The 14,631-nt window shown below is 39.9% G+C and overlaps 2 protein-coding genes across 3 annotated transcripts in view; both read right to left on the reverse strand.

The window, feature by feature from the left end:
• Positions 1-5,353, reverse strand: part of LOC107717443 (uncharacterized) — an 11,660-nt gene extending 6,307 nt beyond the window's left edge. Inside the window, exons 1-3 of the mRNA XM_016524189.1 lie at positions 5,170-5,353; positions 2,254-2,306; positions 149-169 (exon numbers count right to left, since the gene is read on the reverse strand). Of these exons, the coding sequence (XP_016379675.1) occupies positions 149-169; positions 2,254-2,299 (67 nt within the window). The 5' untranslated portion in view covers positions 2,300-2,306; positions 5,170-5,353. The remainder of the gene's footprint in view (positions 1-148; positions 170-2,253; positions 2,307-5,169) is intronic.
• A 200-nt stretch (positions 5,354-5,553) lies between these two features.
• On the reverse strand, positions 5,554-14,631 carry LOC107717447 (mediator of DNA damage checkpoint protein 1-like). Of its 2 annotated transcripts, none has more exons than XM_016524199.1 (10): positions 14,590-14,631; positions 14,031-14,175; positions 13,323-13,913; positions 13,149-13,233; positions 11,133-12,337; positions 7,253-10,524; positions 6,986-7,168; positions 6,389-6,514; positions 6,182-6,292; positions 5,554-6,090 (listed from the first exon to the last, which is right to left on the reverse strand). In XM_016524199.1, the coding sequence occupies exons 2-10, from the start codon at positions 14,161-14,163 to the stop codon at positions 5,881-5,883; spliced, it is 5,916 nt and encodes a 1,971-aa protein (XP_016379685.1). In that variant the 5' UTR covers positions 14,164-14,175; positions 14,590-14,631; the 3' UTR covers positions 5,554-5,880. The 2 variants fall into 2 exon arrangements, with proteins under 2 accessions (XP_016379685.1, XP_016379684.1); XM_016524198.1 differs by lacking the exon at positions 14,590-14,631 and adding an exon at positions 14,487-14,561.

A 14,631-nucleotide genomic window follows, 5' to 3' on the forward strand; every position in this document is an offset into this window, starting at 1 on the left:
CAAAGATATATATATATATATATATATATATATATTATTTTTTTATTTTTGGGGGGGGGGGTATTTTACTTTTTACACTGTTGAAACTGCTTCTTTTTGTTATTAATAAACAACAAATATTAAAAAGTGACTTGTGTTTATGTTTTACCTTTCAGAGTTGCAGAGAATGCTAAAAAGCCAAAAAGAAAAGCACCAATGTTTAGATTAACACAAACACGTTCATTAACAGCATAATGTGACATCAACTAGTCAAATCATACAGAAACTGACCATGTAGGCCTACTTAAACTTTATGCAATATTTGAATATTCATCATTACTACATTTACATTCATTCTTTTGTATTTGGATAATTTTATTTATTTATTTAATAGGGACAGTGCTCATTAATCAACAGTCAAAATACTGTAAATAAGCCAAAGTTAGCCCAATAGGCTAATTTTCATCTTTTGCCCCTTGCCGGATTTTAAAAAAGGCAACCTAAAATTAAAAGAAATAATTTAACACAAGTAACAAGACACATTTGTTAAATTAATTTAGAAATCAATTATGAAAAATGAACCACTGTCCGTGACACCATTTCATATTGTCTGACATTTTTAATGTATTAATATGACAGTTCATAGGGAAAGACATTTTTAAAAGTTTATTAGAATATTTGGTCCCACTTTGTATTAAGTGGCCTTAATTACTGTACTTACATTTAAATTAATCCTTCGGTACAATGCACTTATTGTGTACATACATGTTTTTACATTGTACTTATATTTTTAAAAATACCTGTAATTGCATCAGGTAATTAATTTCTGTAATTACACTGTTGACCCATCCCTTACACCTTAAAGGGGTCATATGATGCGATTTCAAGTTTTCCTTTCTCTTTGGAGTGTTACAAGCTGATTGTGCATAGATAAGATCCCTGAAGTTGCAAAGACTAAAGTCTCAAAACCAAAAAGATATTCTTTATCAAAGTTAAGACTCTGCCACGCCCCCCTAAAACGGCTCGTTCTAACACGCCCCACATATCTACCTCACTATGTGAAAATATCTGCGTAATGCCGCTCAAATGTGCACGCAAAGAAAGAAGGCATGGTTTCAGTAACCGCAGTTAGTGTTGAAGCAGCCATGTCAGAGAGACCTGTGTGTTTCAGTGCGAAAGCAAAAGCACTTTATTTGGCCTTCCGAAAGTAGATGCATTTAGGAATCTTTAAGATCACTTACAACAGAACAGCAATGCATTTTATGGACGACCGTTTCGTGAACCTAGGAGAGGAGGTAATTCTGACTTTGCTATGACAATCTGGCGCTTCTGAATCAGCTACTGTTTTGTTACTAGTTTAAGTATTTGCTATTGACTGTTCAAATGCGGAGTTTTGCGCATCGTGTGCGTGTGTGAGAGACAAGCTTAAAGCCCCGTTCACACCAAGAACGATAACTATAAAGATAACGATATTGGCGTCCACACCAGCGAATTATATCGTCTGTTTATTCTAACGCACATGCGTCTGCCGCTTTAAATTCTTGAGCTTGTTACAGCAGGATGGATTCTGATTGGCTGTCAGTGTTTTATCGTTCATCAGCCCTAACCTTACCCGTATCCCACCTCAATAGCAGCAGAAGTGTTTTGCAATAAAATATGAACACAATAAGTACATTGTACTTATTTTTTGATGTATAAGTACATAGTAGTTAAGGCCACTTAATATAAAGTGGGACCGAATATTTTAAAGATTTAAAGAACATTTTTAGTGAACAAATGCCATTTGGTAAGAGTTAAAATACAAATATTAACTTTTCAAATCATATGTAGTAATTTACTATCTTTTTCTATTCGGAAATATGACCACACATTTCAGCTTTGAGTTTTGGGTTGAAATTCCAATCTACAAGTTATGAAAACTACAGCTTTGTATCAGAAAATGAAGTATGGCTTATATACCCATTAGAGATGGCACTTTTAATACCCCGATCGATCATATTGGGTCAGATATTCATTATATAACTAAAAGCTATGTACGTATGGTATATAGTCCCTGCATGCGGGTGCATTCAATACTCCCGTGCCATTTGTGGGAACATTACAGCACTTAGAGATGATGCATTGTGCATCAGGGCTATAATTAAAAAAACTACAATAGCTATTAGCATGTCAGAGCCACTGACCTTAACATTTCAGTACAAAAAACAACACTTATGTAATGTTGATAATGATAAAGATCAAGCACTGAACGGATTCACAAGGAATCTTTCTTACCTGAGTAAAACAGCACGCTTAAGATGAGCAGCCTCAGATTCTGCATACTGGCTCTGAAAACATTTAAGACATTAAAGACATTGTGAATGTGTAAGTTTTATTGGTATGTTGCTCAAGTTTTCTCACATTCCAGCTAGACAAAAAGGATAAAACTGATAAAAATGGCAAATGGACACAGATCGATTGAGAGCTTTGATGTGGAGCGCTGAATAGGGTGTAACGGTAAAACTATTTACTTTATGTTAATGTTAGACAGATGTCTATGGCTCTGTTTTTCAGCTTTTATGGCTGATGTGTCAGCTCTGGCTTAGATCATCAGGCCATGGATCTAAAAGGGCTCTGTTGACAAATGAGCCTTTTTAAAGAGCTATTTGGACGTGTCAGTAATTGTGGGTTTATTGGCTTGTCTTGTGCATTGCTTATCTAACCAACATTGATCTGGATTCTCAGAGGGATTTATAATAAATAATAAGCAACAGTCTTGTTTCAGTTATTTTATTATTCAGATTCCCAGTTAAGAGATCTCAGAAATAAATTTCATTATAAATTATACTTTTAGATAAAGTGCTGTCAGTATAAATGGAATGAGAAGCATATGACATCAACTGGGTGGATCATTATCTTAATAATCAGAAGGAGATTTAATGACTAAAGACATTAAAAATGTGAGAGAAAATGAAATCAGACTCAGTCTGTTAGCCTGGTTTGTTCTACAAAAAGTCTCTCTCTGATGTTTAAAACTAAATAGACAGTCTAAATAGTTTCAAATCGGCAGAAAATGCAGAACTTTCTTTTCAGAGCAGATTCCATGTGGGCTTACTCATAACTACTATTATTTACTATTTTTTATGGGGTTTGAAAAAAAATAAACATTTAGCCAATTAAACATTTTGGAGTAAAAGATAAAATAAACATATTCCCTATAGAAATTAAAAAGATATTATTACTTTTCAATACATTTACTGGCCTGGAAATTTCCCCCCAAAATTTTGAAAAAATGTTAAAATTCCCTATTTTAAATTCCCTAAAATATTTTCAAATGTTTTCTGTGACAACACTTATGTAATGTTGATAATGATACAGAAACCCTTTTGAGGTACAAATTATAATTTGTGCTAAACTTACCCTTATCCTAATAGGCTATATAAATTATAATTCATTTTAATTTTATTATAGGTGATATAATGGTAGGTATGATGTATGGTAATCTGTAATGTGGAAATATTAGGACAAACACATTAATTCACAGTCTGAAAGAAGCCAACACTTCACACATAATGACATAGAAAGAATCCTAAGAAAACCTTTGCCAGGCCAGATATATTAGAGAGCGAAGAAAGCATCCAGAACAGCAGACATGCATTTAGGCCATTCAGTAATTTCATAACAGAATTCTGCCCAGAAGCTCAACTATTGCATATGAACATTTTATTGCCACTCAGTTGCAAAAATTAGAAAAAACAGCAAATGAGCATATCTCTCTCTCTAGACAATAAAACACGTGCTGATGTGTAAATGCGTCAGCACTATTTTAGTTTCATATGGACAAAGTGCCATCTGGTCCACTACGCTTTCTCTCTCTCTCTCTATCTCTCTCTCTCTTTATCTCAGTATGACACCTCTTACAGCAAGCTCACAGTTCCTTTCCTATAAGACACAGCATGCCTAAAACATGGGCAACATGGAGGCAGAAATGCAGACCGGGCGACAGGATGCTCACATACAACATGCTTTTCTCCTGAGCACAATACAAAAGATGAATAGGAGCCCAAATCAACCTGCTGCAGATATATGAACTGCAATATTACATATTGTAAATTATGCCAGTAGCAAGCAGGGAAATAAAAAGAGATGGATAGGAGCTCAGGGAAATCAACCTCAACCGTTGGAAAGGTGCTGTACCAAATTCATATGTGGTTATTGATGTTAGAAGCAGGTCATCTCCTAAGAGACCAGGATGGGGCATCTGGAAATTACTTCCAGATCATTCCATTCACACCTATTTGACTACATTATCTCCTGGATCATAATCTATTTTAAAGCCTGGAATTAGATCAGTTCAATGCAATACAAAACTGTAGCTAAAAGGGTCTGATATATGACATGAAAGGCGATGAGATCATGGCTGTGCTCACAACCTAGTGAGCTGACTACCTAGGCTCCATTTTTAGGCATCATTATGGTTGAGAATATGGCGTAGCCTATTAGTTAAGCAACTGAATGGGTTTTGAGACACAGTCCGTATGTGTTATAAGCGGCGGGGGCGGCGGCAGCTCACATCTCCCCTCTGTTTCTGACGAAAACCTTGTGTTATGATCTTTTCCCCCTCCCAATCATAAAAATATTTGCCAGTCAAACAAATTTTCTGTCGGTCACAAGCTGAGAAAGATCGCCTACACATGTAGGGGTTATGATGGTGCATAGACGACAAAATGATACAGGCCAGTTGAGCCGCAGTACCGGCAAAATTAGCTGTGCACTCCCTGAGAATATAAAATCTAAATTATTAATGTTATTATTAAAATTATGGTTATAGCTTATCGCGATAAATATGTATATAATGATAAGATTTGCTCTCGTCGTTAATTTTCCTGTAATTTAATCTCAATGCGTATTTTAATAGCAACATTTCATGTTAAAACAGGATGCTGAACCGGCGCGGACGGGGCATTTTGTGATGCTATGCAGAAACGAGCGCAAATCTATTCTTCAACAAGCCGAAATGCTCTTCTAAATGACCAAATATGCATCTTACACCTTATTTTATTCGCGTTCCAACAGCAAACAGCAACTTTATCCAATCGGAAAAGTACCAGACGAAGCAGAAACTGCAGAATTTAACCCTTCAATTCCTGCAAGCCAAAGCCAGCTGCCCATTTATGATATCCCTGCCGCAAAATTGACATTCTCCCTTACCGTGTTCACCGCTCACCTCCTATACCCTCCTCAGCTGATAGTCTGTAATAGAAGGAAAATCCGCTATTCGTTCCTTTCAGCTTCCTAGCTATCTCGAAGATCACTTAAGGACTAAGATGCACCTTAGGAATCTGTCCAGTATCTTGCAGCGTCTCGAGTGCGGTCGGTAAAACCCAGCGCTTCAACCCCTTATGGGCGTGTCAGCGGATCTGAACACACACGGCCAACCTTTGCAGAACCGACGTGAAGGTCTTTTAAGGTGTTCTTCAGATCGATTCATCACTGAGACCAACGCCCTTGTGAATATAAATGTGCACTAGACCATTTTGCTGTTTTAATCTACATTTTGTGTTTATGTAGTTTTTGAATTAAAAAGGGGCAAAACGCACAATATTTCTTTATTTTGGCTCTGAAAGCGTTTATTGAATACGTTAAAAAAATGAGAGGAGCTCATTCTCCCATCACTAACACTCATCATTCATTGACATCCACCTCACACTCTCTCCAGCTCTCACATTCACAGGAATCAGTGGATGTGTGGTTACAAGTGTAGCAGCATCTCATCTAACCCATTACAGTCTTCATAAAACTGAGATATTACGTGTCACATATTCATCTTAAGCAATCTGTACTGAAACATACTTGTATCAGATTCTATCACAGACTAGAACAAATGTAATACACAACAAGTCCTTTCCTATGTCATTGTCACTACTTTCTTCGGCCCCTGGCAGCAGCTTTGGGGGCCGCAGGCTGATTGGACATGTTGAGAGAGGAAGTGAGAGAATAGGACTGCAGGTCAACTCTCTGCTGCAGAATGCCAGTCAATAGGAACTCTGTGCTGACCACGGGCAATGACATACTCACTGCCTTATCACAAAGCGCCGTGTCCTGCTCACATGACACCACCACAGTGTGCCCCTAAATAAACAGAGGGAGAAATCGCAATAAAATATGAGAATAAGTAATATGTGCATTGAAATAGGAGAATATATGCATTGGTTCTGGGTACCTTGTGAGCAGAGGGCATTTTGGGGAGGAAGCGTGCTCCACAGCAGGTGATGATTTCTTTCATTTGAGATCGTTCCGGCATCACAGAAGGGGTTACGTGAATCTCATAACCCTATGAAAGCAAAATTAGGGGAGAAAATATATGATGCGAATGGTACAACTTGAGGCTTGGGCTTGATATGCTAATGTGCTTGTGAGGAACTAATACCTTTAAAAGGGGTTGAGTTTGAGCAGTTTGCAGTGACGTCTGTAGGCTGAAATTAAACTTTTGCTCCTGCTCGGTGTCTTTCAATATATATTCATCAGTAGAAAGGAAATGGCCCGCTTTTCCACACTGAGAGAGAAAGAGAGGATGTTGTCATGCTTGAGTTGAGCTCAAAATAAAGTCTGTATTATGTACTAGTTACACAGCTAGAAACCCCTGTCAAACAGCTTCTCAAACATAAACATAGAAACAAATCAGCAATATCATAAGAAACCATTCTTGACCAGGAAATACATGGACAAAACATACATGAACAAATTTCTGGGTTCAGAAAAAAATGTTAATGTGTTGTGAGTGGGTAGGGTTATTTAAGCATTGCCACCAGACATGGTGATGGTCTATCACACTATCAACCAATTAAAGATGGAAGATTCATATTATTAAAATTTAATTTAACTATTTAAAAAAGTAGTTTAACAAAGAATAAACAACATTTGACATATTTGACAAACAAGCATTTTATAGGCTTAAAGTCAGATAATGGATTTTGGGTTTGGCTAGGTTGTACCAGGAATATTCCTTTAATATGCACTCCCTCACCTTCTTTAGCCAATCAGGAGTCACGATTGGCACCCCTCTGGCAACAGCACACAAAAACTTAACAGTGCGTCTCGCTTTATCAGTCACTAGGTGAGTCATATCGTTTACTCCTTTCGCCAGACTTCCACCTAACCGGGTGACGACACTTTCTCCGTCCTCATCTGTCAGCCCAGTGAATAACACCTAAAAGAGTAGATGACAGATTGGTGTCAGCCACACAGCGATAAAACCTGCTAGTAAACGTCTGTATTTGAGGCTGCGTGTGACCTTGTGCGCCTGACTAGACACAGACCGCCTTGGAGTCTTGGGTGTGGGTGAAGGAGCCTCTTCTGGGGATGCTCTAGTGTTTGCTGCTCTCTTACGACCTCTGCTGTTGGTTTGGGGCACAGCAGTGCTGTCCTCCACCACCTCAGCATCTTGCTCACGATCATTGTCCATTCCGACATTTACATTCTCCACACCAGAACGCCTTCCTCCTCTTCCCCTGCCTTTTCCAGAAGTTTTAGCTTGGGAAACTTCTTCCGGTTCTGGTAGTTTCATACTCTTCCTGCCTCTGCCTCTTCCTCTCGTCCCTTGGTTCGAAGGTCCGATACTATGAGCAGATCTTTCAGAACTTCTAGAACTGGAGTGGGAGCGGGATCGGGAACGGGTTGTTGAATTGGAGTCCTGCTCTGTGTCTTCAACTGCACTAGCTGCTCCTCTCCTGCTAGACTGTCTAGCACTGATGGGTTGCTCATCAGCTGTCTGTTTCCCTCGGCCTCGCCCCCTGCCTCGCCCTCGTCCCCTCTGGCTGGACACCTCCTGTTGTGAGGATACAGACTGATCTGAGTTCATAGAGGAGCCTGAGCAGCGGCGTGTTCGTCTGGCTGGAGGAACTAGAGGAGCTTCTAGTTCTGTCTTGTCCTCCTCATTCTTTTGTTTCTGATGGTTTCTCTCCTTTGTCTTTTTTTGTTCTGTTGCTCTCATCAGACGTTCCTCATTTTCTCGTCTTTCCTTTTCTAATTGTTCTCTTTCCGCCTCTAATCTTTCCTTCTCCTTTTGAATTCTTTCCTCTTCTTCCTTTCGTCTTTGTTCTTCTAGTTCTCTCCTCTCCCTCTCCAACCTTTTCTTCTCTTCTTCCTCCTTCTGAATTCTTTCTTCTAGTTCTCTCCTCTCCCTTTCAAACCTCTCCTTCTCTTCTTTTTCTAAACAATCTTTTTCCTCTTTTTCCCGCTGAATTCTCTCATTTTCTTTTCTCATTTTTTCCTCTTCTTCCCTTTTCAATCGTTCTTTTTCCTCTAATTCCTTCTGCTCCCTTTCTAGTGTTTGTCTCATTTCGGATTCAGCCCTCTTTCTCTGTTCACGTTCTTCTCGTTTCTTTCTCCCATTCTCCTTTTCTTCCGTCTCTAACCTCTCCGTCTCCTCTCGTTCTTGGAGCTCTTTCTCCATCCTCTCTTTCTCTTCTTGGGCATTCCTCTCCTCCAATTTTTCCTCTTCTTTATTTTCACTACACTTCAGTTTTATACCCGTCCGTCTGGTTCCTCTCCTTGTGGTTTTTTCTTCTTCACTCTCTTCCTCGTCCTCAGACAACGCTTTACCCCTCTTTCTTTTTCCTTCCTGCCCTTTTCTAGTTTTACCTTGGACTTTGCTAGATACAGCTGTCTCACTCTCCACCTCTGTCTTGTCTTTCCTCTGTCTTCTGCTACTTCTGCCACTAGGTTCTTCTTGGGTGTTCTCCTTCACCTCTGTCTTGTCTTTCCTCTGTCTTTTGCTGCTTCTGACACTCGGTTCTTCTTGGGCGTTCTCCTCAACCATGGGCTGTGTTTCAACAACACTGAGATCGGAGTTCGGTTCAGCAGACTGTGCAGGTTCACCTTCATCTTTTTGTCTTCCTCTGCAGGGTCTTTTGGATCTGATGCCACTCAGATCTTCATCCCTTTCAGTTCTGTCCTCATGAACAGGCTGCATTTCTGTGTTAATAAAAATGGAGCTGACGGCAGCTTCAGCAGGTTGTGGAACGCTGTCCTCTTTTATCTGCCTTCCTCTGCGGGACCTCCTGGATTTCACTCCGCTGTTCAGATCTTTATCCCTTTCAATCACTTCTTCAGGAACTGGTTGGGTTTCTTTGATAGTCTGATAAACAGCAGCCTCAGCAGTTTGTGTTACCTCGTCGTCTTTCTTTGGTCTTCCCCTTCGTGATCTTCTGCTTGCCATCTTGCTGCTGAGGTCTTTTTCCTGTCCTTCATCTTCCTCATGCATAGGCTGTGTTTCATCTACGCTGATATGGGAGCTCGAGGGTATTGGGAGTTCTGTGGATCGGTCTTCATCTATCTGTCTGGTGCTAACTGCATTAATCAGATCTTCACATGGTGCCTCTTCTTCACACATAGGTTGCGTTTCAGCAACAGTGACACATGCTTTCAAGTCCAGTTTAGCAAGTTCTGGAGATTTGAATTCATGTGCTTGTTGTCTTTTACTCTGTCTCCCAGAGCTGACCTCACTTTTCAGATCCTCAGTTTGTTCTTCCTCACACATTGGTTGTGTTTCTGTTATAGTGTGTTCGACAATAGCCTCGGCAGGTAGTGGGACTTCCTTCTCTTTTTTTGGTCTACACCTGCGTGATCTTCTGATGGACATCTTGCTGCTAAGCTCTTCCTCTTGTCCCTCATCATCTTCACCAACAGACTGCGTTTCAGGGATGGCACGATTGGAGGTGGAGGCCTTTTCAATATGATGTACAGGCTCACCTTCGGTTTGTCTTCTCCGGACCTCATTGTTCAGATCATCCTCTGGTGCTTCGTCTTCCTCAAACATTGGCTGCGTTTCTGCGATGGCGATATGGGAACTGGAAGGTTTTTCTATATGACTACTGCTGACCACTTTGTCCTGATCTGGTGCATCATCATCATCATCACACATTGGTTGCGTTTCAGCTATAGTGAGATGGGAGCTGAAGTTGTTTTCAGCAAGATGTGCAGAATCATATTTCTCAGCCTGTTGTCTTGGTTTCTGAAAGCCATCCCCACTCAGATCTGCATCTGTTGCCTCTTCTTCCTCACACATGGGCTGAGTTTCAGCAATTATAAAACAGGAGCTGGTGTTTTTACCTTTGTGTACTGTCCCTCCACCATGGGTTCTCCTACCTCGTTTCATGTTCTCCTCCTCACCCTTTTCCGTTTCTTCAATGGTGTCGGTCATGAGCTGGGTGGGCTCATTCTGATAAACCTCTTTGTCTTCTCCCTCCCAGACAAGTTGTGTTTGGGCTGTGAAAAGAGAAAACGGCTGCGTCTGCTCCTCCCGTTTTGGGGTGCTGGCTATGATCAGAGTGTCTGCTGTGGAAAGGTGAGAGTCATTTTGTGTCTCTTTATCTTCCTCCTCCTCGTCATCATCAGGCTTTGCTACTGGGATGAGCTGAGTTTCAGCAGTTGAGAAGTTGGAGTAGGGTTGGGTATGGTTCAGAGGCTCCTGCTCTTCCTCGCAGTCTGTCTCTGTTCCATATGCCTGTGTAGCCTCAAGATCAAGCTGCTTTGGCTTGAGCCTAGCACTGGTTCCAGCAGTTCCTAAAATTGGCATATAACACAATTCATACAACACAATACCATACAAGGAATTGTATGGGTTCAATATAAATTAAGCTCAACTGATAGCATTAGTGGCATAATATTGATTATCCCAAAAAATTATTTTGACACATTCGACTAAAAAAGCTACAGTGAAACAGCTACTATGGAAGTTAACAAGGCAAATATTTGGAGGATGTAAAAGCAAATATTTGAAGCCTATAATTCTAAGGTAATTTTTTATTAATTCTTTGGTTAAGATTGGTGTTATGTTGCATTTTATCATACTAAAATCAATATCAACATATTTTTCATATATTTACATATTGTGGCTATAGTTTTGCAGTTCACATATTGGCCCTATTGACTTCTATTGTAAATGCCTCACTGTAACCAATTATAATTATTATTTTAAAGAAAAGTTGAAAATACTTGTGGCAATCAGTATCATGCACCTCTAACATACTCTGGCAACCAAGTCTGAAACCCCTTTCATAGAAAAGAGGTTTTAAGAATTTACTGTTTACTGAACTGTACTGACTACATGAATGAATATTATAATTGAAAAAAAAGAATGAGATTAAGAAGGAAGTGGGTGGGATGCTTACCGTATGCTTGCGTGGGCAGTAAGTCCCACTCTTCTTCTAAGTGGCCAAAAGCTTGGGTTGGTTCCTCAAGATTAGACTTTGCTTGAGAATGATGGTCTTGCTTTTTACGGGTGCTCTCTTCTGATTGCTCTGTTTTGCTACCTAGAGACACCTTGTGACTCTGTGCGGCCTTCACAGCTTTGCCTGGTAAAAGTTTAAAAGGATCCTCATCATCTGTTTCACTGTTTGACAGAAGACCTCTGGCCTTCACCTTTTCCTTGTCCTCATTCTCTTCATCTACATCTGTGTCACTGTCCATGTGGAGCTCTGTCCCTGGAGCTGATGTAGGCCTGACATCACTTCCCTCTCCAATGGGATGTGAGACCTCTGTTGCAATAGAAACCTTCATGGGATTATCATCTTCAACATCAGTGTCACTGTCCATGTGGAATTCTGTATGTGGTGGTGCTGCTGATGGAGGACTTTCTGTAACTGCTTCCTTTTTGGAGACATTTTCAGTTATAGAAGCCTCATTCTCCTCAACATCAGTATCACTGTCCATATGAAGATCTGATTTCACCTTTGGAGCTTCTTCAGTGTGAACCTTGGGTTCAGTCTTGCTTTTCTCTTCTTCATCTTCTTCAACATCAGTATCACTGTCCATATGAAGTCCAACTGAAGAGACAGATTTATCAAGAGTTACTGCTTCTTGAGCCTGTGGTTCAGCCTTACTTGCTTCTGGTTCCTCTTCCTCAACATCAGTATCACTGTCCATATGAAGATCAGCTGAAGATGGTGGTCCCACCTTTGGAGCTTGTTCAATCTGAGCCTCTGTTTCAGTTTTATTTTTCTCTTCCTCTTCTTCAACATCAGTATCAGTGTCCATATGAAGGCCAACTGAAGATACAGATTTCTCTAGAGTTACTGCTTCTTGAGCCTCTGGTCCAGCCTTACTTGTCTCCGGTTCCTCTTCCTCAACATCAGTATCACTGTCCATATGAAGATCAGCTGAAGATACTGGTTCCACCTTTGCAGCTAATTCAGGCTGAGCCTCGGCTTCAGGCTTGCTTGTCTCCATGTCCTTTTCTTCAAAATCAACGTCACTGTCCAGATTTAGGACTAGAGGGCCAGGCTTAGATGACTTTGAACAAGGCTCATCAGGGTTTTGCCTCAGTCTGAACCGGTCTATTGAGGCTGAAGATGGAGTGATGGAACTTTCATCCTCACTGATAAGGAAAAAAATATGGTGAAGCTAATTTATTGGGAGATAATATATTTTGTGTACTGCACAGTTTATAGCATTAAGGTGCGATCGATCACACAAGGGCAAAAAGGTCTACTGTTAATAGTTTAACAAAATATGAAGTGCAGTTTACATAGAAGTTACTTTTAAACCACACAGCTTTCTGTTGGTCTACATGGTCAATTTGTGTGACCAAGTTGAACCCAAATTTTTGATTGCGTGGATTTCTACTAAAATGACTGGATTTTGTCGGTGTAGACAGTATATGCAACTGCACTTTCAGCCATGCAACAGCAGGCATGCATTGAACTTTCAAACTGACAGATTCCATTATATACATTTAAAAAAGTGATTTTTGCTTTATCACATTAAATCTTTCCTTTCATAATGGCCATAAATTTTAAATAGGTGACTAGGTGTGAATCATTGAAAACTATTACAAGACTAACTGTCAATAAATTTGAAACACATGAGGGGGAGTATCACATTTTATGTGCATTTTTGTCTTATTGACCTTTAAAATTTGGACAAAGACAAATGACAAACAAACATTATTCAAATATCTTCTTTTGTCACTCACAGAAAAATAAAGTCATACAAGTTTGAGGGTAAACAATCACATTTGGATGCACTTTATGTATTTATTTAGGCAAAATACAATTTCAATGGAGTTATATCAGTTACCCTACGCAGTAGCACATCAACATTACGTAATCGTATTATGTCTTTTTTTTTTTTTTTTACTAGTTCAGGGAAAATTAGAAGGGAACATTAAAAAAACATATTTAACTTACCTCTCTGGAATGACATTTTTTGCAGGGGTCAGGAATGATGAATTTGTGGAGCTACACAGATGGGAGGAAGAAGCTGAGTCTGAGACTATAGCAATAAAGAAAAAAGAAAGCAAGCATGAAAACAGTGTGTTATTAAATCTTCCAGTAATGTGCTTTGCATCTCAATTTACCTACCAAAATCTTTCCTCTCATCCGGCGCACTCTCTCCATCTGAGTCCGATTCAGGCACCAGGGTGATCTCAGGCTGTTTGTGAGCTGATTGTGGTGAACTCATTTTGGGTTGTTCATCCTCAGGGCTCCATAAAGGCACAGGAGGCAAAACGCTCCTCTCTTTCACATTCAACCTATTCCGCACACCTTTACTCAACTCTGACTCAGAGTCACTACTTGATAATGCTGGACTTGATTTTTTCTCCTTTTTGGGCACACCTCCTTTCTCTGGAGTTATGCATGTATCTTTCTTTGAGATCTTCAGGCCAGTGTACTGACATGGCACATCAGCGAGCACCACACTCTCTCCCTCGGTCAAAGTGTATCGGACCTGAGGCGTCAGCTTGAATCTGCCTTTTCTGGTTCCATTCAAACTGCCCATGTCCCAGAAAAGTGCTTCTACATCATCACCGTTACCAAAACGATCGTTGCTAGAGCGGAACACTGAGATGGAGATGACAGCATGCCGACTGGATACAGATCGGGCCGGAAGCAGAACAGAACAGGCAGCAGGATCACGACCGATGACATTCTCTCCGATGTAGAGAGGGAATTCTGATTGAACGTGTGAAGAGAGAAAAAGAGAAGGCAATGTCATAATTTCAATAATGCACAGATAATATTAGTTTCTAATATTAGTTAATATATAAGGTAGTCAATAAGAGCACTCACCTGTCTCTGGTATGTGGTCATTTTTGAACACCTTTAGTGTTGCTAATTGTTCTCTTTCTGGTCCTCCTTTCTCCTCCTCTTCTTCTTCTTCTTCTTCAGAGAAGGGATCGTCGATCTGCTGAGTGGCATCCATCCTCCTCTCTAGCTAAAAGATCAAAAGCATCGAAAATATGGTTGTCATAAATACCACCACAAGGTAAATATGGATGTTTTCAGCTCTATACACACAAGCAACATATTATACAACATTACCAGCATTCTCTAGTGAATGGGGAAGCATGTGTGACAAACAGTTTACTTTAACACACTTTTTATGATATATGGACATTACTATGACTTTCTAATCATTTCGTATACGAATTAGTTTTCATAAGTGCCACACTGGCAACAGTGCCTATTTGGCTAAAATAAATATGTACTAATTTTCAGGAATATTTAATCAGAAATAAAGTTTACCTTCAAAATGCAAAGGTAAACCTGCACGATTATCATTTTTTACATTTGCACTGACATATTGTGCGTGATCTACTTCTTTTTATAAAAACAAATGTGCGCTTACCTTATCATGCAGAACACTTGGAAACCATTTCCTGAACACTAA

Source organism: Sinocyclocheilus rhinocerous, unplaced genomic scaffold (assembly GCF_001515625.1).
Source record: "Sinocyclocheilus rhinocerous isolate Xijiao unplaced genomic scaffold, SAMN03320098_v1.1 scaffold1622, whole genome shotgun sequence".
NCBI lineage: Eukaryota > Metazoa > Chordata > Actinopteri > Cypriniformes > Cyprinidae > Sinocyclocheilus > Sinocyclocheilus rhinocerous.